General features: G+C 41.7%; 1 protein-coding gene across 1 annotated transcript in view; it reads left to right on the top strand.

Moving 5' to 3' along the window:
• Positions 1-24,549, top strand: part of Megf10 (multiple EGF like domains 10) — a 105,455-nt gene extending 80,906 nt beyond the window's left edge. The window contains exons 13-24 of the mRNA XM_035440140.1: positions 1,926-2,072; positions 3,198-3,332; positions 3,802-3,930; positions 8,050-8,178; positions 10,288-10,416; positions 12,577-12,705; positions 14,258-14,494; positions 15,641-15,768; positions 16,703-16,826; positions 19,287-19,331; positions 20,080-20,286; positions 21,343-24,549. Of these exons, the coding sequence (XP_035296031.1) occupies positions 1,926-2,072; positions 3,198-3,332; positions 3,802-3,930; positions 8,050-8,178; positions 10,288-10,416; positions 12,577-12,705; positions 14,258-14,494; positions 15,641-15,768; positions 16,703-16,826; positions 19,287-19,331; positions 20,080-20,286; positions 21,343-21,578 (1,775 nt within the window). The 3' untranslated portion in view covers positions 21,579-24,549. The remainder of the gene's footprint in view (positions 1-1,925; positions 2,073-3,197; positions 3,333-3,801; positions 3,931-8,049; positions 8,179-10,287; positions 10,417-12,576; positions 12,706-14,257; positions 14,495-15,640; positions 15,769-16,702; positions 16,827-19,286; positions 19,332-20,079; positions 20,287-21,342) is intronic.
• Positions 24,550-27,657: the final 3,108 nt, after the last annotated feature.

Here is a 27,657-nt window from a genome sequence, read left to right as displayed (position 1 = left end):
CCTAGAGAACCATGACTAATACAGCCAGTATATGGTTTTGACCTGAAGAGTATTCCATTCCATTATGGCTGAATTTAAGTGTAATGTGATTTGGCCAATAGCTGATAAATTAAGTCACCTTAAATGACCAAGTCTCATGTTTCAAGCCCCACTCCACATTAAAAAAATGTATTAAGAAATCAGAACTAATTTTCAGGATGATTATAAGGTTAGCTGAGTAATTATTCCAGCTCGGCTTCCTCAGGCTTCTTGTTGAGATTAACCTGAATGGATCTGGGTCAAAATGCCCAGGGATATCTGCATCTATGAAGCAGGTGGTCCCTTACCACCTTGGCTGTCAAACAGGAGCCTTGGCTTACCGTGAGGATGGAAAACCTGAAATCCAATTGGGAGGGAAGCCCCAGGCCCTGTTACCCTTGATAGCGCTCTCTTTAGACACAAAGCAAAGCTTACATTTACAGAGTGCCCCCAAGTTCACTGCTGCTCTGAATGCCTTAGCTTCTGTGTGGTATAGGTATTGCCTTAAAGAAAATCACTGGAGACTCTGGCGGGTGCTCCATACTCAGAGAGTATCGGATTTGCAGGTGTGTCGCAGCTTTCCAAACGGCCTTGCGAGGTCAGATGTGTGTGAACCAGAGGAAAGAACAGCAGGCCCACGTTTTACTTTCTTTTTCTGTGGGGAATGTTTAGCCCTCCCACCAGTTTTATATACAGAACTGGTTTCCCCGGGTATAAAAGTCTATTGGACACAGTGGGGCTGTGCCTCATTGGCCATCCTTGGCCAAGCTAAGGACTTTCTAGAGGATAGACATGGGGACGGGCAAAAGTAGAGATTTATTATCTTACAGAAATGGTTTTATACCAGCTGGTGACATACTTATGCTCATCTACAATTCCTTCCATGTAAGGTTCAGGGCACAGTAACTTTTCTCCAACAAGCAGGCAAAATATGGGGTGGTCTACCCAGCATCATCCAGGCAGAGTCGCTGTGAACTTTCTGGAATACCAGATTGAGCATGTCCTCACTGTGTTCTTACTTATTCAGAGGCCAGCAGTCACCAGTGCAGCCCTAGTTGGAGCTCTTTCCTTTGCAGGTGAAGGGCTCTGAGAGGTCCAGTGTAACAAAGAGATCCCTGTTGTATTTCAAAGACATTTGTACATTTTTACAAAACCCCCCTTCGCCTCCAGTAATGCCTGCCTTTATTTTCATTCTTGCAGAGTCAGCTTCCTGTAGGCATTCATTTATTGGGTCATGACTGATTTAAGGTTTATTTCCCAAATAAAAATTAAATAGTACCACACAGTTTCATAACAGTGACTTAGACAAGAGCATATCCACGCTATTGGCTGGAATAGTCTGCCTCTATCTGTCCAATGTGAAATGAAAATTTTAAAGAGGAAGTTGGTGACATGTATGAGCACATCAGCGTATCTGGCACAATAGATCATTGAAATACTTTAGGATTGTGTTTTCTTGTTTTCTCCCCAATAGGGCTTCCTTCATGTAAAAGAATTTAATCATTTTGTGCTCTGCCTGATCATGGTGCACTTTGTTCATGCACCATGGGGGGGGGGTAAACAGGAAATCAATAGTCTTTTTTTTTTTTGATAAACTCTGATTTCAATAGACAGAGACCTTGGGCTTCCTGTTGCTCCCTTGTGTTAAAGAAGAAAAATCAATGTAATGAAAGTGTTCTCTCCTTGACAGCATAGAAGGGAATTCTGGGTATTCGTTAATGTTAGGATGATTCTGTGGATTGATGTATACAGGTGGTGAGAAGTAAATTTTAAGCCTGGTATCATCTCTCTTCAGTGTTGTCTGCAACACTTGCTTTTGCACCATCCTTGAGCCTCATGATTGTATTAGCAACCTCAGAAGCCCACACTGCATCCCCCTCAGCCCTGACCCGTGTGTGTTGTTCCAGGTGTGCACTGTGACAGTGTGTGTGCTGAGGGACGCTGGGGTCCTAACTGCTCACTGCCCTGCTACTGTAAAAATGGGGCTTCTTGTTCTCCTGATGATGGCATCTGTGAATGTGCACCCGGATTCCGAGGCACCTCATGTCAAAGAAGTAAGTGTCTCCTAGGTGATGGTTGGTCTCTGTCCCCCTCTTCCTGGGAATTCTGTGTAGAACAATCTAGGCTCTGCCCTTAGTTTCTATTGATGTTTTGTGGCAGTCAAGGGCAGAGCAGTACTTGAAGAACTATCCTCAAATGACACTTCCCCAAGAACTTTATTCTTTTCAACCAACTTACCAGATGGGGCATTAACCCTTTCTTCTCATTGATGATTTCATTACCTCACCGGCACCATCATCAGGACGTGATTCTCATTTCTTCCCTAGAGTGTGCAAATGGTGTTCTAGAAATCCACTGACCTGTAAATATTTTATTTAGCAATTTGGCATCAGCCTCACCTCAATTACCAGAAGTTAACATCAGCCAAACCTCCAGGCAATCACACATCTCACTAGTAAGCTGAAAGTCAGTGCTGTGGGCAAAACACAACTGAAAGTTAAAAATGGGGACTGTTGACAATGTGCCTTAGAAGCCTTGAACTAAGAAATGATCTGTGAGACTTTACTAAATCTTTTGGTAAACATAATAAATAAGAAAAGTTATTACATACACTGTTGCAATATCTCAGATCAATTTCCTTTTCCATTAAGAGTTCAATGCAATCATTTCTATATTTAAATCCAAATAAAATATTGGAAATGTCAAAATATATAGTTTTGTTTATTTGCTCTCTCTAGTCACAACCATCAACCTGTACTTTTTTTGAAGGAGAAGGATCTTCGAATTTTGAGCGTTCACCATTTTTTTTTTCCAATCATGGTTCTTGAAGAATAAAGGACCAATAAATTAAGTAATACTTAATTGAGACACTGATATTTAGAATTTTATTTTCCCCATTTCCTTATTTGTTCAACAAAAGTCTTTGAGCCTCTGCTCTAGGCCTGGCCTTGAGTCAACCACAGGAGGACAGTGAAATCTGAGACATTCCCTCATGCCAGGGAAATCCAGAGTTTAGTGGCTTCTTTCCTTGTTAAAAGTTGTCCTTGTTTAGTGCCTGAAAAATTCTCACTATCATTTTTTTTTAAGTCTTCTTATTCCTCCACTTTAACTAGACCTGAGTGGAACAGGAGATAAACCCAACTCAAAAAGGTAACTATGAGTTTCCATTCTATTTGCAGTCTGCTCCCCAGGTTTTTACGGGCATCGCTGTAGCCAGACATGTCCACAGTGTGTGCACAGCAGCGGCCCCTGCCACCACATCACAGGCCTGTGTGACTGCTTGCCTGGCTTCACTGGAGCACTGTGCAATGAAGGTAAGCACCCAAGCACTCTGGGGAGCCTTGGGGAGGATCACACTTCCTGAAGTCTGCTCTCAGACTTCCCCAAGGCCACATGTCCCACCATCAGCTCAAGGTAGTTCTGAAAGTGACACAAGCATTGGAAACACCACATTGTCACATTGTTCCCTTGTCTGTGTCTTACGGTTTCATCGGAACCATCCTCTCCTGAAAAGTCAACGTGAGGAATGATTTTGACTCACTGGGGGAGAAACCACATCAGATTTCTTCAGACACCCACAGTGACTTTTTGAGGTGTCAGAATAAGACCTTTGGTTTCCTGTGTTTGTAAAAACTAGCCCACCTGGGATTTGGGTATGTGCTGTCTTAAGTGGAGGCAGGTAGGCATCAGGCAGCCAGGTGTGACCCTGGAATTTTTTTCCCATTCCCAGGGTTCTGTGAGATGGTTCCAACTCTAACAGACTGAACTTCCATTTATTCACAGTGTGTCCCAGTGGCAGATTTGGGAAAAATTGTGCAGGCGTTTGCACCTGCACCAACAATGGCACCTGCAACCCAATCGACAGGTCTTGTCAGTGCTACCCAGGCTGGATTGGCAGTGACTGCTCTCAGCGTAAGTCTTGTTGGAGAACAACCAATTGGTTTCCTATGTCTTAGGATTGAACGATGAGAGTTTATATGATTAAGAGAGACTATATGACCATGACCATCTATCAAAAGTATTATAGCTTTAAAATTAAGAACTCTGTACAATGACCTATCAACATCTACCAATAAATTGATGTGACTCTTTGGGAAAAACCCAAATTCATAATTTTTTTTTCTTATTCACTGCTCAGTGACTCTCTATCCATTGATTTTTTTTTTTTTTTTGCTACAAGGCTCCCTATAGCCAAGGCTGACATCAAATGCACTATGTAGTCTAAACTGACCTTGATCTTTTGCTTTTTTTATTTTTATTTTTGCCTCCACATCCTGAATGCTGGGATTACAGGTGTGCACAGCCATATTTGGTTTTGGGAAGTGCTAGGAACTGAACCCAGGGCTTCAGGGATGCTAGGCAAGCACTCTACCAACTGAACTACATCTCTCTCCCTAGTGTCCATCAACCTAAAACAAAGGTAGATGCATTCAGAGATCAGACTTTTTGCTGTGCATTCATCAGAAGATATAATTAAGGATTCACGAAGAAGTAGAATCAAGATGATATGGATCTTAGCTTTCTGAGCTCCTGGGCAGACTATCTACCTTACAGCCCCTCACATCTTGTCCTCTACCTTGGTTTCCCAGGTGTCTTTCATTCAACTCTTCAGATGGGTATAGTATGACCCTGAGAGGAATTATGTTGATGACTTTAGACTATTCCTGACGTGAAAAGAGGACAGTGACCATAAGCCAGACTTTGAAAGGCTCAGTTAGTGCATGTTCACAAAGTATTCACCTTTGGACCAAGGATAGCACATGTCTGCCCTGCTGCTCTTCATTGCAGCTTATATGAGCCATGGTTAGTTCATATCGAATCCAACATGGTGCACATAAGATATCTGCGGGCCATTGAATTCAGACTATAGGGTTATCAATCTGTAAATATTAATTGGTCAAGAATATATTTTTGTCTGAAAGATAGTTTTGTTTTTAGTCATTCAGGTTGTTATCCATTTCCAAGATAAGAAGAAAGCCTTTGGTGAAAGGAATGCTTCTTGTTATAGATAATTTCATAGTATGTGCCTTAATCTTTTGGTGGGGGGTGGAACTTCAAAAGTAATTGCCGTCTATACAAACCTGTTCATGGCAAGGCTCTGACTGATTCAGACTGGCACAGGAGCAGGTTGTGGAACAGATACTCAAAATGAACGGCAGGGCTTAGGAACGAAAACAAAGATGAGATGTCATTGCTGGAACATGATTGGTATAATTTGCTCCTTTAACACGTATTCTTTATTTTGGAAGTTGGTCACTTCCTCATTTGGAGGAAGAATGTGCTGGAAGGAACAAAAATGGGGACAGCACTGTGAATGGAGACAATAGCATGGCCTGTCCCCATAATCACTCCAGAAGAAACTGATTTATTTGGCAAGCCTGGCTTCTCCTGGGGACCATTGGTTTCATTGATTCCCTATGGGCCATCTTAATATTTCTTCTTGGCTGATTATCAGCTAGTTTCAAAAGAGGAAAGTCCTTCACCATGCAGAGACTTTGAAAACTAATGGAGTGCATTTAAAGGGGCAAGTGTCCTTGGCAAAATGACTATCAGAAGCCTTGTCTCTGTATTTACCTTTGGGAATGGAAAACTTGAATGATCTTTATTTCCAGTCTCTGATCGTAACTGAAACGGGGAGTAAAGCCTGTTGCAAGTTGCCAACTTAGAAACATATGCTCTGGGCAGAAGACAGTTCATGAAAGTTTATTAACTATCATTAGAAGGAACCTGTGTGGGGCTCTCGAGATTACTCTGTGGTTTATAGCTCTCAGTGATGAATTGTGAGGACCAGGGTTTGGATCCCAGCACCCTCAAAACAAGCTGGGGGGATGTCCCATTGACACTTGTAACTCCACTCTCAGTGTCCTCTTCTGATATCCATGTACACACAGATGTGCATGCCTAAAGACATATTACACACATGCTCACACAGACACATAAACCCAGCTAAAGTAAGTAAATATAAAATACAAGAAATGATATTAAGGGGATTGGGTGAAAGAGAACAAAGCCGGGTTTTTCTTTTTTTTAGAAATGGGTAGAGAGTGCTATATGCCGCATAGAGGGGTTGGACATTTTAGTTGTCTTCACCTGAGCTTTACTGTGGCCTTTAGAATGAAGGTATGCTTCTGTGCCAATTATCAAGTATCACTGGGAATCTGTGTGACCTTGGACAAGATCTCTTTACCAACAACTGAACCAAAGTTCCTCATCTGTAAAGCAAGCCTTCTTAGAAAACCCATTGGCACACTCCTATGGATCATGATTGTCTGCTATTATTTTTCTCTTGTTCTTGGGTAAAAATGGAACATATGTTTATGGAAAATACTTTTCATTAAAACTACTTCAGGTTCATTAATTTTCTGTATTGTTCCATATTCTCAGTTAGATAATAAGATAGAAATTATAAGTAGCCACCCTTTAAGTATTTTCTTGAAACTGTAGTATAAATAAAACTGTTTGGGGGAGAGAGGAATGGAATTATTTTGCCCGTACTTGATATGGCATTCTAACAGCTCTTCTACTGAAAGTGGCCACTAATGATTTAGTTGTGTTATCTTCTGCATCTTCCAATCAAAATTTCCTATGAAAAGCTGATTCTTCTAGCTGGTAACTTTGGTGCACAAAGTGAGATTCTAATAGCAACTTTGGAGCCTATAGACCAGGACAGAATTGGAAGAATGAAGCCCAAGCCCATGATCTAGGATCCCTAAGGAAAATCAGAGCCCTAAGCCCATGACCTAGGAGTCATAAGACCAACCCCTCCCAATCTGATCCTTACTCAGTGTACCCTCTTAGGGAGACTGGGTTTTAGGAGAAACCCTCATCATTCTTATCCCCCATTGCATCTTACTTTCTCACAGCTCTTCCCACCATTGCTTTTTAATTGACTGGTAGTTTTGCTACCTTGCAAAACAGAAGTGTTCAGACTCCCATTTTTGTCCTTTGCTCTTCCTTGGACCTAGACAATGCTAGGTATACAGTCAGTATCAAGTGTGATGTGTCTAACCATTGAATCTTTTTTCTCCATTTTTTATTTTAATTAGAAACAAGATTGTTTTACATGTCAATTCCAGTTCCCTCTCCCTCCCCTCCTCCCCTGCCCCCCACTAACACCCTACCCATCCCATACCATTTCTGCTCCCCAGGGATGATGAAGTCTTCTATGGAGGGGATCTTTAGAGTCTGTCATAGTCTTTGGGATAAGGCCTAGGCCCACCCCCGTGTGTCTAGGCTCAGGGAGTATCCCTTTATGTGGAATGGGCTCCCAAAGTCTATTCGTATGCTAGGGATAAATACTGATCTACTACATGAGGCCCCATAGATTTCTGAGGTCTCCTTACTAACATCCACATTCATGAGGTCTGGATCAGTCCCATGTTGGTTTCCCAGCTATTAGTCTGGAGACCAAGAGCTCCCCCTTGTTCAAGTCAGCTGTTTCTGTGGGTTTCACCAGCCTGGTCTTGACCCCTTTGCTCATCACTCCTCCTTCTCTGCAACTGGATTCCATTTTAGTTCAGTGTTTAGCTGTGGGTGTCTGCTTCTACTTCCATCAGCTGCTGGATGAAGGCTATAGGATGTCATATAAGTCAGTCATCAATCTCATTATCAAGGGAGGGCATTTAAAGGTAGCCTCTCCTCTGTTGCTTAGATTGTTAGTTGGTGACATCTTTGCAGATCTCCACACATTTCCCTAGTGCCTGATTTCTCTTTAAATCTATAATGGCTCCCTCTATTATGGTATCTCTTTTTCTTGCTCTCTTCCATTCTTCTCCCAACTCAGCCATTGAATCTTTAAAGTAATCCTTGCTCCCTCAAGTCCTTCAGCAATGTTGGTAGTTATTTCAACCAGCAGTATCTTGTGGATTTAGCACAGAATTCAGCCTATCAACTAAATTGTGAGTATATTGTCCATATTAGTGGTATTAACCTAGTGCATGGAAGGAGACTGGGAGATAGAGGATGGAGTATTCATTTTGGTGCTGACCTGGAGACTCCAACTCATCTCTCCACACTTGCTGTTGTTTTCAGCCTGTCCGCCTGCCCACTGGGGTCCGAACTGCATCCACACTTGCAACTGCCACAATGGAGCCTTTTGCAGTGCCTATGATGGGGAATGTAAATGCACTCCTGGCTGGACGGGGCTCTACTGTACTCAGAGTAAGTAAGGAGCCTTGTGAAGGTCACCAAGGGAGGCCACACCCATAAATGAAATATCCTTCCTGTTTGTGTGTATCATGTTAGGTCAGTGAGGGCTCCTCCCAAGTGTATGTCACCTACTCAGTGACCACTAAATAGCTCCCTTTCTCTGAGCATCTCAGAACCCCACATACCAGCGAGCCCTCAGCTAGCTTATATGATGACACTGAGGTGAAGTAAGGGTGTGTGTAATTCATTTCTAATGTGTAACTGATTTCTCTTTCTTTTTTACCAGACTATATTTCTGTGCATAAATGCCTTTATTTCCTCTGACTGTACAAATGTGAGAATAAATGATAGGAAATAGGAAGTATGTGGAGACCCACGCCTTGCAGCTTAAGTTATTGTGTGCCCACAGAGAAAATGAGGTATACCTACAGGAACCAACCAATTCCAAATGCTTGACCTGCCTCCCATGGTTTTGATTCAGTGTGGCTGGGCCAGGACCTGTGAATCTGCATTTGTGTGCATTGGTGATAATGTCAGCCCAGGATCATGTTTTTAAAAAACATTCCTCTAGTTCTTACTCCTAGACCGTATCTCCTACTTTAGTTTTCCGCGTGTGGTTTTTAGTGTCATAAGATGCAATGTGCAAATATCCCCCAGAAGAACACATTGTGAAGAAATGCCCTACAGCTTTTAGCTTAGTGAAGTGACAAGCCAGGAGGGCATTTATTATGGCTAGTATCAATAATAACATGACTTTAAAGGATAGCTATGTTGAAGGAAGAAGATGAATTAGAAAGTAGGTAATTCCTATTAAATACTAATTTGTAAATATAATAGAGAATAGCTGGAGAAGACTTCTAGAAGTTTCTAGGAGGAGAGACAGTTATTGACCCAAGATTTGAAAGATAGAATTGGCAAGGGCAAATTTGAAAGCTTTTCTCTAAAGATTGTATATGTATAAAGATGTTTTAAGTCCTTAGGAAAAAACATTGAGATCATTTGTAGTTCTAAAAATAGGATGCCTTTGAACAGAGGACACTGTTAAGTGGACAAAGCATGACATAGTGGTGCCTGCAAGGGTCTGGTCTTACCACAGCCCTGCCTGCCATTTACCTGCTGTGTGGCTTGGGATCCTCAAGGGATAGTTCTCATCTGTAGCTTAGGAAAGCCCACCTCTGTATTTTTAGGCTACTAACAATCAAATGACAGAATGAATAAAAAAGATCCAGTGCAGAGAGGGTGTCAAACAGATAGAGGATGGGAGGGGGGATGTCATTATGAGCTGGCATCTGAGACCTGTGTCTCATTCCCACTCCTGAAAATGTTAAGCTCTCCTTAAATGGCAGAATAAAAGGCATGCACAGTCTTTGGAAACAACTGAGGAATCTGCCTGTACTGACGCTTTCATTGTGCCTAAAGCAGCCTTGCAGAGCAGCTGCTGGTGCATGTAAGCCAAGAGAGAGACAGAGACAGAGAGAGAGAGAGAGAGAGAGAGAGAGAGAGAGAGAGAGAGAGAGAGAGAGAGTGTTCTGCCCCAGGCTCCTGGTGGTAGAAGTCTTAGAAGCTGTGTAGAAGTGCAAAGACCTAAAGGACTTTCCAAAGCATGTGAAACACAGCTGTTTTTTTTTTTTTTTCTGAAGCACTCTACCACATATATTTGATAATGGTGATAATACAATTTAATTTAATAACAGACACAGTGGACAGGATTGGTAGAAGAATTTGAGTCATTTTGTATTATAGGTAAAAGCATACAGACAACCTAAATACAAAGTACTCACTTAGGTCTAGGAAATACAAATCCAGGGTTCTAGAAACTGAATGAAGAATGAAAGAGAATACGGTACCCTTCACAGGCTCCAAGGAGCTTTGTAGGAAGACACCAGTGACAGTTCCACTGGGGAACTCTCCTATCTCATGCTTGTGGATTACAACAATCTCCTTGCAGGAGCCCAGACCTGAGACTCCTAAGCAGCCCTGTGCCAGCTGAGATGCATGGGAATGCCTTTATTCTTCAACAGTATTCGAAGTCCTTCAGGTTCAACCACACATAGGCGAAGGCAGGAGGCTTGATTCTCACAGGCAGCCTTCTGATTGCCACTGTCCCCCCTCCTCACACAGGATGCCCTCTGGGGTTTTATGGCAAGGACTGTGCACTGATATGCCAGTGTCAAAATGGAGCTGACTGTGACCACATCTCAGGGCAGTGTACCTGCCGCACAGGATTCATGGGACGGCACTGTGAGCAGAGTGAGTACACTACATGGCATCCCTGGTCCCCTGGATCACCTTTCTCAAGTGGCCAGAGTTGCAAAGGCAGTGTGACTGCAGGTCTTTTGAGCTGTTTAGGTGATGGTTACCAGTTCAGCTGATTTCCCTTTTCAGGACCTCCCTGCTAGAAACCTTGTTGGCTGTCTTTCCTCTGAATTCTGAGTGACTGCACCCAGTACTCTGGGTGGAAGGGGAGAGCACCCAGTACTCTGGGTGGAAGGGGAGAGACTGTAAGTGTGAAGGCAAGTTCAACTTTTCCATTATGTCTTTCCCTCCCTTTCTTATTTTTGGAACATGGTGGCTCAGAGGTTTAACAGTGATGGCCAGTCTCCCTTCATGGCAGTGGTAAACCCAGACTACATCGGAGGACAGAACACTAGTTAGGGACAAGCGCTGGGGCCTGGGGCCAGCCCTAGGAACTTGTGTGGGAATGAGTCAAGACAAATGTTGCCACCCTTCTGACAATGACTTTTACTCTTTCCACTAACAACACACTGCCTTTGCATTTTTTTTTTAATTTTAGTCTCACTTAGGGAGAATACACTGTAGGAATCATCCATCTTTCTTGTTTCAATTTCTACCCTCCACCCCCCCCCAATGAACTATGCCTGCGCTCACAAAGTTACAAGACCATTAGCCTTAAATGGAGTATGTAAGAAGAGCATATCATTCTTATCCTCTGTGATTTTGCTCAGTACTGAAGAGGAAGCAGTAAAGGCCAAAGCTTTGTGTGGCACATGCTCTGATGCCAGAAGCCCTGAGGCAGGGCCAAATGAGAGCTCACCACTGACCAATGTGTGCATTCTGGGGAAGGTGGCTCCAAAGATGACTCACTTGGTCTAGAAATGGTATGGCATGGACAGGTGGGTGGAATTGGCATTCCTCCTCTCCATTGCAACTTTTCAGCCCCAGTGCTGCTCAGAGGTCTATCAGCCTTAAGTCTCAATGCATGGTATGTCTGTGCAGAATGCCCCTCCTGCAAATACATCAAGAGCTGCCCAGAGCCAGTTCAAGACAAAGACAGCACAATGGCAGCCTGGCATCACTGATCACCTGGAACAGAAACGGAGCACAGCAAGTCTCATGTGTAGCAATCCCTGTGTGTATAATTGCTATCTGTGTCTGCTAGACCTAGACCTAGAAAGCAGTACCGACTCCAAACGGACTTGCATGCAAATGTCAGGCAACCAGTTAAGGTCTTATTAAGAAAATCCTCTTCAGTTCTCCCACGATTTCTCTGAAGATGGAATTAAAGTGATTAAAATGTCGGTGTTTTTGAAGCTTCCTCCCAATGCTCCTTAAAAACAGAGGCGTCCTGGTTGCCAGACCTGGTTGCGATGGCACATCGCCCCCTGCCGTCCACTTTGCAAACAGCATTTGCTTTGAAGAATACCAGATTTAAATTCCATCCCCCTATATTATAGCATTGTGTGTGTGTGTGTGTGTGTGTGTGTGTGTGTGTGTGTGTGTGTGTGTGTGTGTGTGTGTGTGTGTGTTTTCGAGACAGGTTAGCCCAGGCTGGTCTCGAACTCACAGAGATCCACCTGTCTCTGGCTCCCGAGTGCTGGGATTAAAGGCGTGCACCACCAACGCCCGGCAAATTATAGCATATCTTAAGAATCATACTGCATTAGTCTCTGAGACTATGCTGGGTCATTGTATGTCTAGTGAAAGTCTTACCTAGAATAACCCAAACTGCTCCTAACTCCAGCTAATCCAAGCTAATCCAAGTGGGAACATGTCTTCAAGAGGGATTCCAGATAACTAGTTTGCACTGCTCAGTCCAGTTCCCACTGACCCACGGATCTGACTGTAGGAGTCCCATCAACTTATTTTTCATGTTTCCATGAAACCCTCACAGACCCTCTCTACACATGCATTGGAACACGGGCACAGAGGAGGTTAATGTGTTAGGAGCTGAGCCATGTTGACTGGCTCAGTCCTGAGCAGCAGGATTATGAGCCCTACCATGGCTCGAGGACCACTGTCGAGCTTCCCACACCTCAGGCGGCACAGTTCTGTCTAAGCAGGAACCAATGGATAGGACTCACCACTTGATACACAGAGAGCACTGGAGAAGACAGCCTCGGTTTGGGCCCTCAATACTTGGGGATTACAGTGGCTTCATTTCCTCTCCAGAATGCCCCGCGGGAACATACGGCTATGGCTGTCGCCAGATTTGTGACTGTCTGAACAACTCCACCTGTGACCACATCACCGGCACCTGTTACTGCAGCCCAGGGTGGAAAGGGGCACGATGTGATCAAGGTAAGTACTAGTAAATGACGAGGACTGACTCAGTGTGCCGCCACCTAGTACACTCAGTATTAAGTACTTTCACGTGTGTTATCTTGGGTACGCCTCATTGAAACTCATACGGCCTAGCTGATTACATTGCTGGGTGGATGTTTTATTTTTTTTTCTGTCTTTAATTGGTAAGAAAACTGGCTCAAAGTTACAGAAGATAGACAGTGTCCCCAGGGTCACCTAGCTGGTGCTTAGAATGTCTCAACTTTGATACCGTGCTTTTCTTACTCTAAAATTCCTGAACTTTCTGATTCTTCTTTTCTTTTTTTTAGATTTATTTAGGCATAACCAAAATATAAAACCGCACACATTTAACTCCAGTTTTCTGAAATCTGTATATATCCCTGAAGTAACTACCACAATTGAGATAATGCCTACCAGCCTGTGTTCTCATGCCCTTCTCTGCTGCTCCTAGTTTTCAGGTCATCACCGATCTTTCTGCCACTATTTACACTTTTTCCACAATTCCATGTTGAAAGAATCGCACCATGCTCTTTTAATACCTGGTTTTGTTTAGCCATCATAAATATTTGGAGGTTAAAAATGTGTTTTAGAGCAAATCAATAGTCCCGTTGTCTTGTTGCAGTCTAGTAGTCCATTGAATAGATACACCACAACTTGTGGACATCTAGATGGTTTTTGGCTATCACTAAGGCTGCTGTGAACAGTGAGCACCAGTCTTGAATAGCACATGCTTTCATTTCTCTTGGGTTAAATACTCAAGAAGGAGTGACTGAATTGGAAAGCAAGATTTTACTTAGCTTTTAAAGAAATGTGTGCCTATGTTGTTGTAACTGGGGTATGTGTCATAATCATCTGTAATTATTTGTCAAATCTATTTTTCATGGAGGCACTTGGGGGTTTCTGGTTCTCTGGGGCAGAGGGCCTTCTGAGGGTGTTCCACTGGTGGTTACGAGCATGACTTCCACCAGGAAGTTTGAGTTTAATAAGTCAAGGTCCAGGTGTCATTACCAGGTGTTTTCTGCTATTAGAAATAGTTTTTCAGAGGACAGTATCTCTAGCAGTAAGAGGCTCATGGGGCCAGGTTTATATCAAAACTGTGCTGGTTTAGAAGGCAATCCACTCTTAAAAATACTAAGGATAAGTGAAAGATTGAGTTAGGTGGGCATTTGGGGATTTATTCCTTTGTAAGATCAGTACTAGATAGTATATAAAGCAAAATAAAAATTAGATAAATCATTATCCAAGCTTAATTGCCAATCTGTGTTTAGTCTGAAATATACGAGTAGCTCTAAACCCCACTCCAGAATCTCAAGGTTCATATCCTGTCTCCTGGGGGCCAAGAGTCGGGAATAGAGATACCAACAACATCTGAAAATGAAGAATGTCTTTTTTTTCCCTTGCTCTGTTTCCAAATTAGTGTTTCATGGAGTGAAAACACCCAGGTATTAGGCCAGTGAGACTGTTTATGTTTTGTTTTGTTTTAAATTGAGGTCAAATCTTTACATGGCCCATAGTCATCCACACTTGGCCTGTTTCCACCCTCTCCTAGCTGGTGTCATCATCGTGGGCAATCTGAACAGCTTAAGTCGGACCAGCACCGCCCTGCCCGCTGATTCCTATCAGATCGGCGCCATTGCTGGCATCATCATCCTTGTCCTTGTTGTGCTCTTCCTGCTAGCGCTGTTCATTATCTACAGACACAAGCAGAAGAGGAAGGAGTCAAGCATGCCAGCAGTGACCTACACCCCTGCCATGAGGGTCATCAATGCAGATTACACCATTGCAGGTAGGGCCGCAGTGCAGGGAGGCATGTCCTTCCTTGCCAATCTAGGCTTCATCTGCTTCTTGGGGATATGATGTTTGGCTGTGTGTCCATTGTGTCTGGCAGTTTTCCATAAGGTGACCACGAATTCGGAAGAGGTACATGTGCCTAGAGCTGTGTTCTACAACTCAGCAGTAGCAAAATAATCACTTTCATTTTTCCAGAGCCTTTTGAAAAAGTTTTGTGTGTGTGTGTGTGTGTGTGTGTGTGTGTATGTGTGTGTGTGTGTGTGTGTGTGTGTGTGTGTGTGTGTTGTTTATGTGTATTCAGGTGCCCGTGGAAGCCAGAAGAAGTAGTCAGATCCACAGGGGAGCTGGAGTTACAGATGGTTGTGAGCTGCCCAACATGGGTGCTTGGAATCTTGAAATTGAACCTGGGTCCTCTGGAAGAGCAGCAAGCACTCCTAACCACTAAGCCACCTTTCCATCCCATTTGTGAGGATTTTTAAATTGGATCAATGAATGGTTGTGTTATATTTAGGCAATTTCATTTGTGGATAGAATCTGCTGAACAGACAATCCCAAATTCTCTCATATATGAGTGGGGAAAAGAAAAAGAGAGACAGTGTAGTCTCTGGTGTGTGTGCTTCAGCCAGTATCCTCCATCACTGTGCCTGCACTCACAGAAATTGTAGACAGCCAAGTCATACAGGAGGCAAGTTACGGTGCATGCAGTCCATTATAAAACACTTTTGAATCCATTCAACCTTCAAAGGAAGAAAAAAATCTTAAACTAAGGAAACTGAAATCTTACTCAGTCTTGAGCAATTACTGAAGGACCCTGGCTATATGCTTATAAATATTATGATTCTAGGAGAATATGCAAAATAGGCAATTTACATAAGAGTATATTTTCAGTGCAGAATTATTATGTCAAGAAATCAAGTGCTTTTAAAGAAGCAGATGGGTATAGCTGCTGTAGTTTCAAGTGATGCTATCTCTGTTCTTACAAGCCCCAAAGCTAAGAGCAGTCTTCCACGGATGCATTCACAATTTCCAAAGAGGCAGTAGCTGGTACCTGCTCTTCTGGGGGTTTTGAGGAGTAGGCTGGGTAGGAGAGGAAAACATCTGTGCTGTCATCTTGATTTAACTGTTTCCTCTCTTCTTGCAGAAACCCTGCCTCACAGCAATGGTGGAAATGCCAACAGCCACTACTTCACTAATCCCAGTTACCACACACTTAGCCAGTGTGCCACATCCCCTCATGTCAATAACAGGGACAGGATGACCATTGCCAAGGTGAGGAAAAAAAAACCCTCAAAAATCTGAAAGTGGAGAGGGGTAAGAGACAAGCAGCACACATCCACTTCGGCTGCAGCTCACCACTGCTGCTTAGCTATTTTGTGCATCTTGCACACTCCATTCCTCTTAAACTATCTCCTGGGTGTGTCTAAGCATCTTCAGGGACCTCACCAGGGGCTAAGTAATAATGGCTTCCAGTCTCTCCCACTGCTGCTGCCTGCATTAAGGTCTCCCTATCAACAGTCCTCACTGCATTGCTAATTTTACATGAGCTGAAAACCATGTTTCACGATGATGCTAATAAAAACTTGAATTCCTATTGTGAAATCACCAAGTTTATCTTTTCTGACCACCTGTATTTCTGTGTCCTCCCCAGGATTCTCTGAGTTCCAAACTCACTTTTCCTCTGTCCCCAGTCTCCATCATCTGGCTCACCACTGTCCAGCTCTCTATTAGGGAAGGAAGGAACAGAGCAAAAGAGGGGGATCAAAGTTAATTTAATCCGCTGTCGCTATTGACACTGCTGGTTTTTCACAGTGGCATCTGAGACTTAGATAGTGATATGCATTGCCCAGATACCATGTTCATCATCCCCACCCCATCTGGTACAGGTTCCATGCTCATGTCTATCAGCATGGTCAAGACATGGGGGACCCACAGCATCTTTGATAGTACCTAGACCCACAATTCTTTCCTTCAATTTAAAACTCTTTATTTATAACCCAAATGAAGTCTAATTGATAAAAGGTGACAGTGTGAAATGAAGCCCGTCATGTCATGGGGACTGAGGGGTGTTCACTCTGCATGCCAGGAATGGGTCCCTTCACCTCTTTCTCACCTCCCCTCACTTGAGGGGAGAGCCTAGCCATCAATCCTGGAATTGCTTTTCCCTGGTTTGGTCTCCTCTTAAATCTTGTTTTTCTTTTCATAGTCGAAAAACAATCAACTCTTTGTGAATCTTAAAAATGTGAATCCTGGGAAGAGAAGTGCCTTGGTGGACTGCACCGGGACATTGCCAGCCGACTGGAAGCAAGGTGGATACCTCAATGAACTTGGTGAGGCCCACAAGTGCATGCACATTCTGGACAGTCTAAGCACTCATTCTGCTGTGCGAGCACCATAGCCATCCTTCAGAAACACGCACCCAATCCAAATAATGTGTAACACCTCTATAGGGCTTACTAACTAACCTTAACATCTTATTTGTTCAATGAACACAATGAACACACCTTGCTCCAGAATTGACAGCCAGGCATCTCTGTCCACTAGTCTCTTCATCCACATTAACTCAGTTCTCACCAGAACTCTGATAGGAAGTCCTCAGCTCCATGTGACAGTTAAACAAATGAGGCCTGAAAAGCTGCAGTGATTTCCATAAGGCCCAGCAGCATGTTGTTAAGAACCTGTTAGAACTGGTCTTTGAACCCTGTCAGCCTTTGCCATGATGTGATATCCTCTTTGTTCTCTCTTACTATTGAATGCCACATTCAACATCTCTCCCTTGTTTCATGTGTGGAAACAGCCATGAGATTAGTGGTACTCAAGCTTTGTGCAATCAGGATGGATTATATTCTTAAATATTATTGAATACCCCAAAGGGCCCCTGCTGATGTAGACTATGTCTACTTGATAGTTGCCATATTGCAAATTGAAAATTAAAAAACTTAAAAAATAGTTATAATTTTAGCTAATTTGCAATACGAACATCATTTCACAACACTAAGAGCATATTATAAAACTACATTCTCCTCCCCCTGCCCCCACCCCTGCAGATTAGTGAGAAGAATGACTCTGCTTTACAGCTTTATTTCCTGTCTGGCTTAAGAGCAAATAGTCAAATTCTCACATCTGCTTTTCAGTCAGTCAGTCAATTGTGGAGCTCATACTGTACGGCTTCAGGGAAATCCCACTGTACACTGAAAGAGTGTTAAAATGGCGGGCACATAAATACCATTCTACTAGGAAATCATTTTAGTTTTGAGGACCTGATCCGGAATTGTGGGTGCCAGCTTCCTGGATACACCACCCAGCACAAGGTACAGTTTGCTCATTAGCCTAAGGAAAATAGTGATCCAGTAACGAACATGGGTTCTCTGCTTTGTGTCGGACTCATTCTGTTGCTGTGATTAAAAACCTTTAGCCAGAAGCAGTTTAGAGGAGGAAAGGGTTTATTTCATCTTACACTTCTAGGACACAATCCATTATAGAAGTCAGGGCAGAAGCTATGGAAGAGTGTTTCCCTACTCTCATGCTCCCTCCATTCCACTCTCTTCCTTCCCCTCTTTTCTCTCCCTCCCCCATACATCACCACCCTCTGCTTTGAACTAAGTCCTTAACATTGCTTTGAAAGATTAAAACAAAAATTTCCTGCAATGGTTACAGAAGGACTAACACTGATGGTGTTAGGACAACTTAAGTGTTACAGTAATTGAAGCTCCATTCATTTCTATGGTCTTCAAAGTCCGCAAGGCGTGCTCACACATGTGTGTGCGTGCATGTGTGTGTCTGTGCGTGTGTGTGTGTGTGTGTGTGTGTGTTAGATTTCACTTAATAGTGAGAATAACTACATAAGGCTGGAGTGAATGTTTTTGAGAAGACAAAACTGACACTTGCCCTAAAGTTAGGCACCTAGGGAGTAATGGGAGCCAAGTGCTTTGGCTCCTGTATGCTGAATTTTTCTCTTTTTCTTGATGGCTACATACAATCTTTATTTCCTGTTTAGCACTAGATCTGCAATGTAGCATTTATACAAGGTGGCATAAAATGGACTAGAGGGGACTTCTTGTCTTCTCAGGAATGTGGGTGCTACGGGTTGGTGATTACAGTCTGATGCTCTACCGAAGGTGCTTACAGCTTCATCGGTTTCAGTGTTTGCATGTTTTCACTGCCAACAGATTTCATTTCATTTTTTCCCAGTGTGAGCAGGGCAACTTATTACAAACCATGAAGTTCAGATATTTGAAAACAAGTCTAGGTAGACTCATCTACAAATGCTCCCTCCCCAAAAAACCCTGGAAAAGTTGACAGTTTCAAATAAAAATTAATAAAAATGGTCAAGTTCTAGAATTTACTGATAAACTGTTAAGTCAACACACTTACAGTGGAGATTATGCTAAAACTGAATACTAGTTACTGAGAAAACCACGTGAAAACCATAAGACCCTTGAAGGAGCTGTTAAGAGAGTGAACTGTCAGGTCTAGTCTTGACAACATCCTTCGTCTTAATCAGACTTGATTCAGGTTTGCTGTACCTCTTTGCTTGTCCATTTGTTCCTACATAAGTTCATCAGCCTTTCCCAAGTCATGCAAACAAGCAGGTGAATGATGAGATGAGTGTGTCCATGCATACTGCACCCTTGGGTCCATCCCCTGGCATGATTGATGTGGTTAAAGATCTGTTGGAGCAGAGCCATGGTGGCTCACTTTGGACCAATCATCTGCTGCGATTTGAGATGTGGGACATGTTTCCTTTTACATTCAGTCCTCATGAGCTGGTTTTTCCTTCTTCATCACAGGTGCTTTCGGACTTGACAGAAGTTATATGGGAAAGTCCTTAAAAGGTATGGTGTAAACTTGAAGAAGTATCTCAGAGACTAAAATAAATTTTTAAAACAAGTAAATGTGGAATTACCATGATGACCTAGACTTTTCAATGTGACAAGTCACTGTACTAAGACACCAACATATTTGATGGACATAGAGAGAATGACTATAGGTGTGTCAGTTTTAGGGAGGACAAATGTTCCAGTTTTCTGAGAGAATACTCATATTTTCTTGAAATGAAACAGGGGAAGGAGAACCATGGACTGGGAAACACCTGGAAATAGAAAGGGATCGGTGATTAACACCGGCCTTTCACAGTGACTTTGAGAAATAAGCTATCCAGTACCAAGGTGTTACAAAGAGTTTCCACAACACAAATGCCCCTTTTTCTATGATACTAGAAATACCCTGTGTTCCTGGGGCTAGCAACTCCTGGTTTATTGATTTAAAGACTTTAATTAGTAAATTTTCTTATAGTATCAGGACAGAATCAATTGTATTTGAATGTGATCATCAAAATGAAATCAGACCCATGGCATTTTTCTTGGCAGTCCCCTTAGAGGGGAGCTAAAATTACTTTATAGATGGGCAATTTTATAGCAAATTGTCTTTAAAATAAGTAGAAAGTACACATTGTTTTCAGCAAATGCCTTTAGAGAAACCTCCCCATAAAGAAAGAGAATAATCTGCCCAAGGAAATTATCACCAAGAAATGATGTTGCCTGTGAACTGTACTTATTCCTTCCCTTTTATTTCTTTTCTGAGATCTGGGAAAGAACTCTGAATATAATTCCAGTAACTGCTCCCTAAGCAGCTCTGAAAACCCATATGCCACGATTAAAGACCCACCTGCACTCTTGCCTAAAAGCTCCGAGTGTGGCTACGTAGAGATGAAGTCACCGGCACGGAGAGACTCCCCATATGCAGAGATCAATAACTCCACTTCAGCCAACAGGAATGTCTATGAAGTTGGTGAGTTCTCTACACATATAAAGAACCTTGGCCCTAAACTGTGTCTGAACAGTTCTAAGTAAGCCAGTGTTTTGTATGCAATGTGTTTTACAAAGATTGTATTAATTGATGTGAAATAATTTTTTCAGGAAAACAACATTTAGCAAATTAAAAATAATCTCCCTTATTTTGCACATGGCCATAATCTTTTGTTTTATAACTATGGCAAATATTTTAGCACACATGTGGAGGAGCATATGTATCCTATTAGTTAATATAGCAGGTAAGTCAAAACAAATGGCTCAAGTAGACCAAACAGGTGGCCCCATTTCCCGGCTGTATCCATGATATTAACATAATGCTTTTAGCAGAATTGGAACATTCTTATTTTAAACTTACTTAATATGTCAGATGTGTTCTCATATCAATCTGTTATGAGTTAGGGGTAATTAAATATAAAACTATACTTATTTTGAATGCCTTTTGTGAATGCCATTTGGGAAAAGATAAAACATACTGTAGCCAATGTTGATTAGATAGTAGATCTATATTTTAGTCTCTCTGCCCACATATACAGTATAAAAACTACTTGTTAATAGAGAAACTATAGTGAACATATATATTTATTTATAGTCAGTAATAGTATCCCCTATCTGTTGTTTAAGCCCAGCATATTAAGATGAGAACTTAGCTCAGTGTTTAAGGCCAAACTTGTAAATATGTTGTGTATTTCCATAAATTGAGGCAACCTCTAAGAACACTTTCACCTGTAGGGTCAGGGGCTTGGACTAGGTTATTCCCAAGGTGTTTTGAGACAACGTTTCATATTCATGCTTTCTGTACATCTTCTTGATTTCTTAATCCTTTTCTCTGAATACTATTTCTGGGTGCTAGTTGGTTGAACAACGTTAGAGTTCTCTTTCCTGTGAGATTATAAAAGATACTGTCTTTACAATCTATTTCCCTAGATTTTTATAAAGCACTTCTTTTGTGTTTTATATTGGAAAGAAATAGCATCATCTTTTAAAAAAATTTCCCCGCTGATACATATTTGTTGTTGGTTGCTGGTTCTTACAGAACCTACAGTGAGTGTTGTCCAAGGAGTATTCAGCAATAATGGTCATCTCTCCCAAGATCCATATGACCTTCCAAAGAACAGTCACATCCCTTGCCATTATGACCTGCTGCCAGTAAGGGACAGCTCATCCTCTCCCAAGAGAGAAGATGGTGGTGGTGGCGGCAGCAGCAGCAGCAGCAGCAGCAATAGCAGCAGCAGCAGCAGCAGCAACAGCAGCAGCAGCAGCAGTGAATGACCTCAGAGGACTACTGGGTGAGCGCTGGAACTCTTTCCATGCCCGCTGTTCAGGTCTTTCCATGCCCATCTTCCAGTTTTTGCTGCACATGAAGTGAACTAATCCTATAAGCAGCTGTTGAACACGGACCAGAAAGCCCAAGCTGAGGCTGACACCCATCGCACGTGGTGTGTTGTAAACAGATGGTTTGGAAGGAGGGAGCTTCACGATTTCTCATTGCTGTTAGGAACTGCAAAACCAGTGACTTGTTTTAAGATGTTGGCTGATGCGGTGAACTTGGTAGAACCTTTCAGAGACACAGGCTTGAGGGGACACTGTAATTAGCCCCTGGAAAATTAAAGTCTATTTGTTAACATCACAGAGACACCCCTAGCTAGGATTGTTCAGGTTACCACACATTTACTTAATGAAAATGGAAATTACTAAACATGTAGGAGACAAAGAATATATTCCTGAGTCCTTCTTGCATATTTTTCCATTTGGACTCGGGATCGTAGGGACTGTATGATCATTGGAGGAAGCAGTCTGTCATGGGATAGAATTGCATAAACTTCGAATAAACTCTAGCAATGGGAGAAAATCTAAATATGAAACCTTGTTTTTAGAATGAAAGATGTACAATTAAAATTATTTTAGATATAGTGTAAGTATTGCAGAAATCAATACATAAATGTCGTATTTGTTTGACCTTTGACCCATGTTAGATTCACGATATCATTCTAATCACTGTCTCCATCATGCATATTTACCACTTCAGATTCATAACTTATCAGTTATTCATAAATACAAAGATGCAGTCCTTTTATTTTTATTGAGTGAGTGTGTGATGAGTGGCAAAGAGTGTACATTTAAGTGTAAGATGCTTGGGTATGATAAACCTTTAGTAATACATGCTGTATTATAGACTTAGAGGAACATTCTCCTTAATTTTTCCCTAGAAGTGACTGAAATATTTTTGTGCATATTTGGGAAAAGGGCACTTTCCTTATTAATTGTTGATTTAGAGAAACTATGCTTAAGCTGGCCTTTTGCATTGATAATGGGTGATAATTGCACCCACCACCCCTTTTAGTTGGTATGTTCATTAAGTTGTATATTCTATGTTTTGTAGTGTTTGGATTGTTAATGCAAGAATATGATATGTCCATTGTTTGCTGCGTCATTGCCATTCATCTTTTGCTTGATAAAAATGCATTGTTTTTCTTTGGGAGGGAAGAAATGAAAATACACAATTGAACCTATTAAACTGTTTGTTACAAAAATATTATAGTAGTGATAGGTGATCACTGGAATAGAACTTTCTAGAGTCCACAATGGAGCTCTTCTGTTGATGTTAGTTCCCCAAGTCTTGGTTAAACTCAGGAAGGAGGAGCAGTGGTACTACAGGTGATTTACTAAAGATTTCCATCATGGTTATCAATAACTGACCATCTAAACTGGGATACTTTTAGTAGTAAATGAGGGCGTTACTAATAATCATTCTGCATTGGGTTTAAATGTGGACTGTTCCCAGAAGATTAGAACAGAGGCTTGCCCAGTGCATACTATCACAGACACATCTTTACCCATGGCTCTGACCTCATGAGAAAGCCAAGGTGATACAAGAAGGCATTGCTATAACGAGCATTCAGAGGAGTGGAAAGACTGTGAGGGAATGTAACATCACAAGAGAAAGCAGCAGTCATTGATGTTTTAAAGATATGAAATCCTACATGATAATCTGCTAGAGTCCATTTATAATTATCTACCCTACACCCATCTACTATGGTAGCCATAAAGTATTGTCTACTCAGCCTTTGCAGTGGAATATCTACTCAGTTTGCATTTTACACCTGTGCCCATCATGATGGGTTAATTTGGTCAGGTGAGTAATTTTTCAAATGTACTTAGGGCAATTGCTCTTTTATTATCTGGAACAGACTTCAGAAACAATTAATTTTTTCCCAGAGTGAAGCACTGGCTGATCCATAGGAAGCAAACATCAAACAGACAGATGGGTTAACAGTCACAGTAGTCCTTCCTGGTTAAAAAAAAGAAGATTGAGTACTTGTCCTTTTTCTCCTTTAATATTATCATTTACTGTATTTGTACAGCATTGCATCTGAACTTGCCCAAATGATAATGCTTTCATTAGGAGAATATAGTATTTGTGGTTAACTCTATGATAAGGAAATTTTTATAATTATTCAATGTTAGACCCAAGTCCCTTCTGGTAGAGTGCTAGTAGCAGACAGAATGAAATGTGTTTAGCATTGTTTGTTGGGTGTTGATCAAATACAGAAAAACTGACCTTAGAAGCTTATAACAGAGAAGCATAGAGTGTCACAGACAAATCTAATAGCATAATAACTGCTGACCATGAGAAATGCAGACTACTTTATGGAAATACGATTATTTGGACCTCAGTGGACCATAACAGTGGTCAGTCTTAGGGAACTTTGCAACCAAATATAAGTTGAAGTCAAGCAAAAGCATCGCATAATACCATCGATAATTCACATTGATATTAGAAGTCTACAGTTCAAGTAAGACAAAAGTCATAAAAATTAATTTGGGGCTATGGTTTCCATCTCTGGGTAACATGTCCTTATTATTCCAGAGAAACACTTAAGGGCTATTTTGATTTTGGAGTACTAATGCCTTGGACATATCCAGAGGCTTGTTGTGGAGTGGTTGTTAATGAAGCATGGGATGACACACAGCAAGTTGCCCCATCGAGTCCTGTTCATTATTTTTGTCTCAGCTTTGTTTTGATATGACCAAATTGCAATGTATCTATATATATTTTAGAAGAAAAAATTCAAACTGCAGTATGGTTTACTTGGTATTAGCAAACAAAATTTAATCCTTTGAGTGTTAAACTATTTCTCGTTTCCAAAGATGATAAACCTTCCTCAGCATTAGTTTCATTGTCATTTATACTGCCAAGTAGCTTTATAGATGAATACAATAAACTTTCTGATAAAAACAACTCTAAAGCAGTATTTCTTTCTTCATGTGACTCTGTTGACCAAGGAGAGAAAGTTTATGATACTACTAGAAAATTAACACTTTGTCATGCATGGCTCCAGAGTACTTTATCTGTACATTAAAAAACAGTAGCACTTTGTTACATTTAATTGCTAATGTGTATGCTTTTCCTTTAGATCAGTGGTTCTCAACCTTTCTAATGCTGTGACCCTTTGATACAGTTCCTCATGTTGTGATGACTCCCAAACCATAAAACTGTTTTCCTTGATAGTTCAAAACTGTAATTTTGCTACGTTACGAATTGTAATGTAAATAATCTTTGGAGACAGAGGTTTGCCAAAGGGGTCTTGACCCACAGGTTGAGAACTGCTGCTTTAGATTGTTATGTTTGTTTGTTTTCAAGGCCAGATCTTATGTAGGTCAGGGTGGCTGAGGATGACCTGAACTTCTGACATTCCTGTCTCTACCTCCTGAGGGCACCACCATGTCCAGTTTATATGATGCTGGAGATCAAAACTCTGGGTTTTGTGTATGATAGGCAAGACTCTACCAACAAGACTGTGTTCCCAGCCCAAGATTACTTGTTTTTGAAAGACAGGAGCCTCATTTTTATTCACATGTGAACTTGCTTACACTTTCAGAGGGTGAGTTCCATGACCACCCTCTGAAGCGTGGCAGCAGGTAGGCAGGCATGGTTCTGAGAGCTTACACCCTGATCTGCAGGCAGCAGGTAGAGAGAGACTAGGCCTACTGGGATTTTGAAACCTCAAAGCCTGCCCCTAGTGACACATCTATTAAAACAGGGCCATGCCTCCTCCAAGAAGGCCACACTTCTTAATCCTTCCCAGAGAGGTCCACTAACTGGGGACCAAGCATCCTAACATAGGAGCTCTACAACATTATTACCATTAGTCCTCTTCCGTTCATATATAGTATATTGAATTTCAACCCCTCCAAAGATCCTCTGATTCTTGGCATAGTGCAACAAGAGCCCTTAGAAGACAGACACCGGCTAGTGGCTAGTCATGAAAAGGCTAGTCTTTTTTACCATATCACTGGAAGAAGATTTTCAATTTGAAAATCCAAGTGGGAAACATGAGTGTGACATTTCAGTTTCTGTGAGCTGGTGAGGGAGGGGGGATTATGGTGAGAATACCCAGTAAGAGCCAGCTGACTTGGGAGAGAAAGTAAGGGAGGGAATGTCCACTGTCACATTCACTGCAGTGATAGAAGCTAGCAGTGCTGGGTTCTCTTAAAGAAGGAAGGATACTTTTCAAGTTGGGTTGAGAACATCTATCTCTACTTGGATATGCCAAGGACCAGAGAGATCTACAGAGGTGCTGAAATACATTAGCTATATGAATAGACAGAGGAAGACTGGTGGGAATGTTGTAGCATAGTTAGAATGGAAAAAAATGAAAGTATACTATTAAATGAGCCTCTATTATGGAAATGGAGGTAATGTGGAAAATAGGATTGAAGCTCTTAGGGAATATAATCATAGGAGCTGAGAGAGTTTTCTGGAACTAAAAACGACTTATTACTTTAAAAATTTATCAGTGGAATGTAAAAATATGTTAATTGAGAAGACTGAATTCATATTTTTAAAGATGAGATGAATTAAAGAGTAAGTCTCTCTCGTGTGTGTGTTGTATGTGTATCTGTGTGCATGCATGAAGAGGTAGGAAGAGGGTGTCAGGAGTCTTCCTCTATTGCTTTCCACATTAGTTTTCAAGTTAGAGTCTCTCGGTGGGCCTGAAGTTCAGTATTTTGGCTAAGCTTGTTAACCAGCATACTTTAGGGATCCTTGTGTCTCTGCCATCAATAGTGACATGCACAGCCATGCCTGACTATTGTTCACGGCTACAGAGGATTTGAGCCATGTCCTGATGCTTATACAGCAAGTTCTCTCTCACCAACTGAGCCATCTCCCCAGCCCAAGAGTAAAATCTTAAATATGGAACTCATAGGTGCAAAGAAAGACTGGTCCAAGGGTCCTAGAATGTAAGAAGTTGCTGGTCCAGAGGAAAGAGGGGGACGTGCTGTGAAGTAATAACAACAGAAAGAGGCATGCCTCCCATGGGCTTGCACAAAATAAAATTTAAAACATAGATTAAAAAGAATAACAGGAGAAAACTTTGAAAATGTGACCCAGGTGTTCAGATCTTCCTTTTCAATGTTGCCTGTCCTGTCAGATAAGTCCATAAAAGTATATGGAGGAAGTCCCATCCTGGAGAAATCTCTTAGTGATTAAAAAAAAAAAACTTTAAACCACACAAGAAGACTTAACAAATTGTTTACAAAGGAAGGAAAATCTGAGCAAATAGAAACAGGGTGAGATGGAAGAGGAATGGGGAGGAGGCCACAGTAGGCAAAGACAGTAACGACTAAACAAATTGAGTTGTGAAACTGCCTGCTGTTCTCCTGCTGCAACATCAGTAGCATCTCCTTCCAGATCAAGAAGGTCACCTGTCAGCAGGGTGTTTAAAATCCCCATTAAATTTTTGTTCCAATGTTTGACCCAAACTAGTATATACCAAGAAGAAGCAATGGACAATGAAGCATAGAAGATGCTGTACTGTGGACCGGCATAGGGAGGAAGCAGGAAATACAGAAGCACCTGTTTATCATTAACTTGCTATTAAGGAACCAGCAAAAATAAAACTCTGAGGTCAAAATGAGTCAAAACCTGCATAGCTCTTGGCATGCGACATGCTACAGTTCACCCAGTGTTAATGATTTAGAATCCACTCCCGATTATCATGTGGTAGAAAAATATGAAAATGGAACACAAAGTGGCCATGCAGCCATAACATATTTAACAATTTAGCATTGTATTCCCAGAATTACAGAACAAGTGCCCTTTAGACACCTTCAAACTGGACTCAAAATCCATTAACCTGTTATAACCTCCATTTAACTTACCCCAAAGCAGAGACTATGTTGCTAACCTAACAACGAACCTCTCTGTTTTCCAAATTTCTAGCTGGCTGTCAGGCTGCTTTTCCTTTTGTGCATGGTTGGGGGTGTATCTATTTGTATGGGTGGGCATACATGTGTACATGTGTGTATGCATGCAAGTGGAGACCCAAGGCTGATGTTAGATGTC

This window comes from Cricetulus griseus, chromosome 2, assembly GCF_003668045.3.
Source record: "Cricetulus griseus strain 17A/GY chromosome 2, alternate assembly CriGri-PICRH-1.0, whole genome shotgun sequence".
NCBI classification, from domain to species: domain Eukaryota; kingdom Metazoa; phylum Chordata; class Mammalia; order Rodentia; family Cricetidae; genus Cricetulus; species Cricetulus griseus.
The sequence above is the reverse complement of the archived record's forward strand: the minus strand, read 5'-3'. Positions and strand labels throughout refer to the sequence as shown.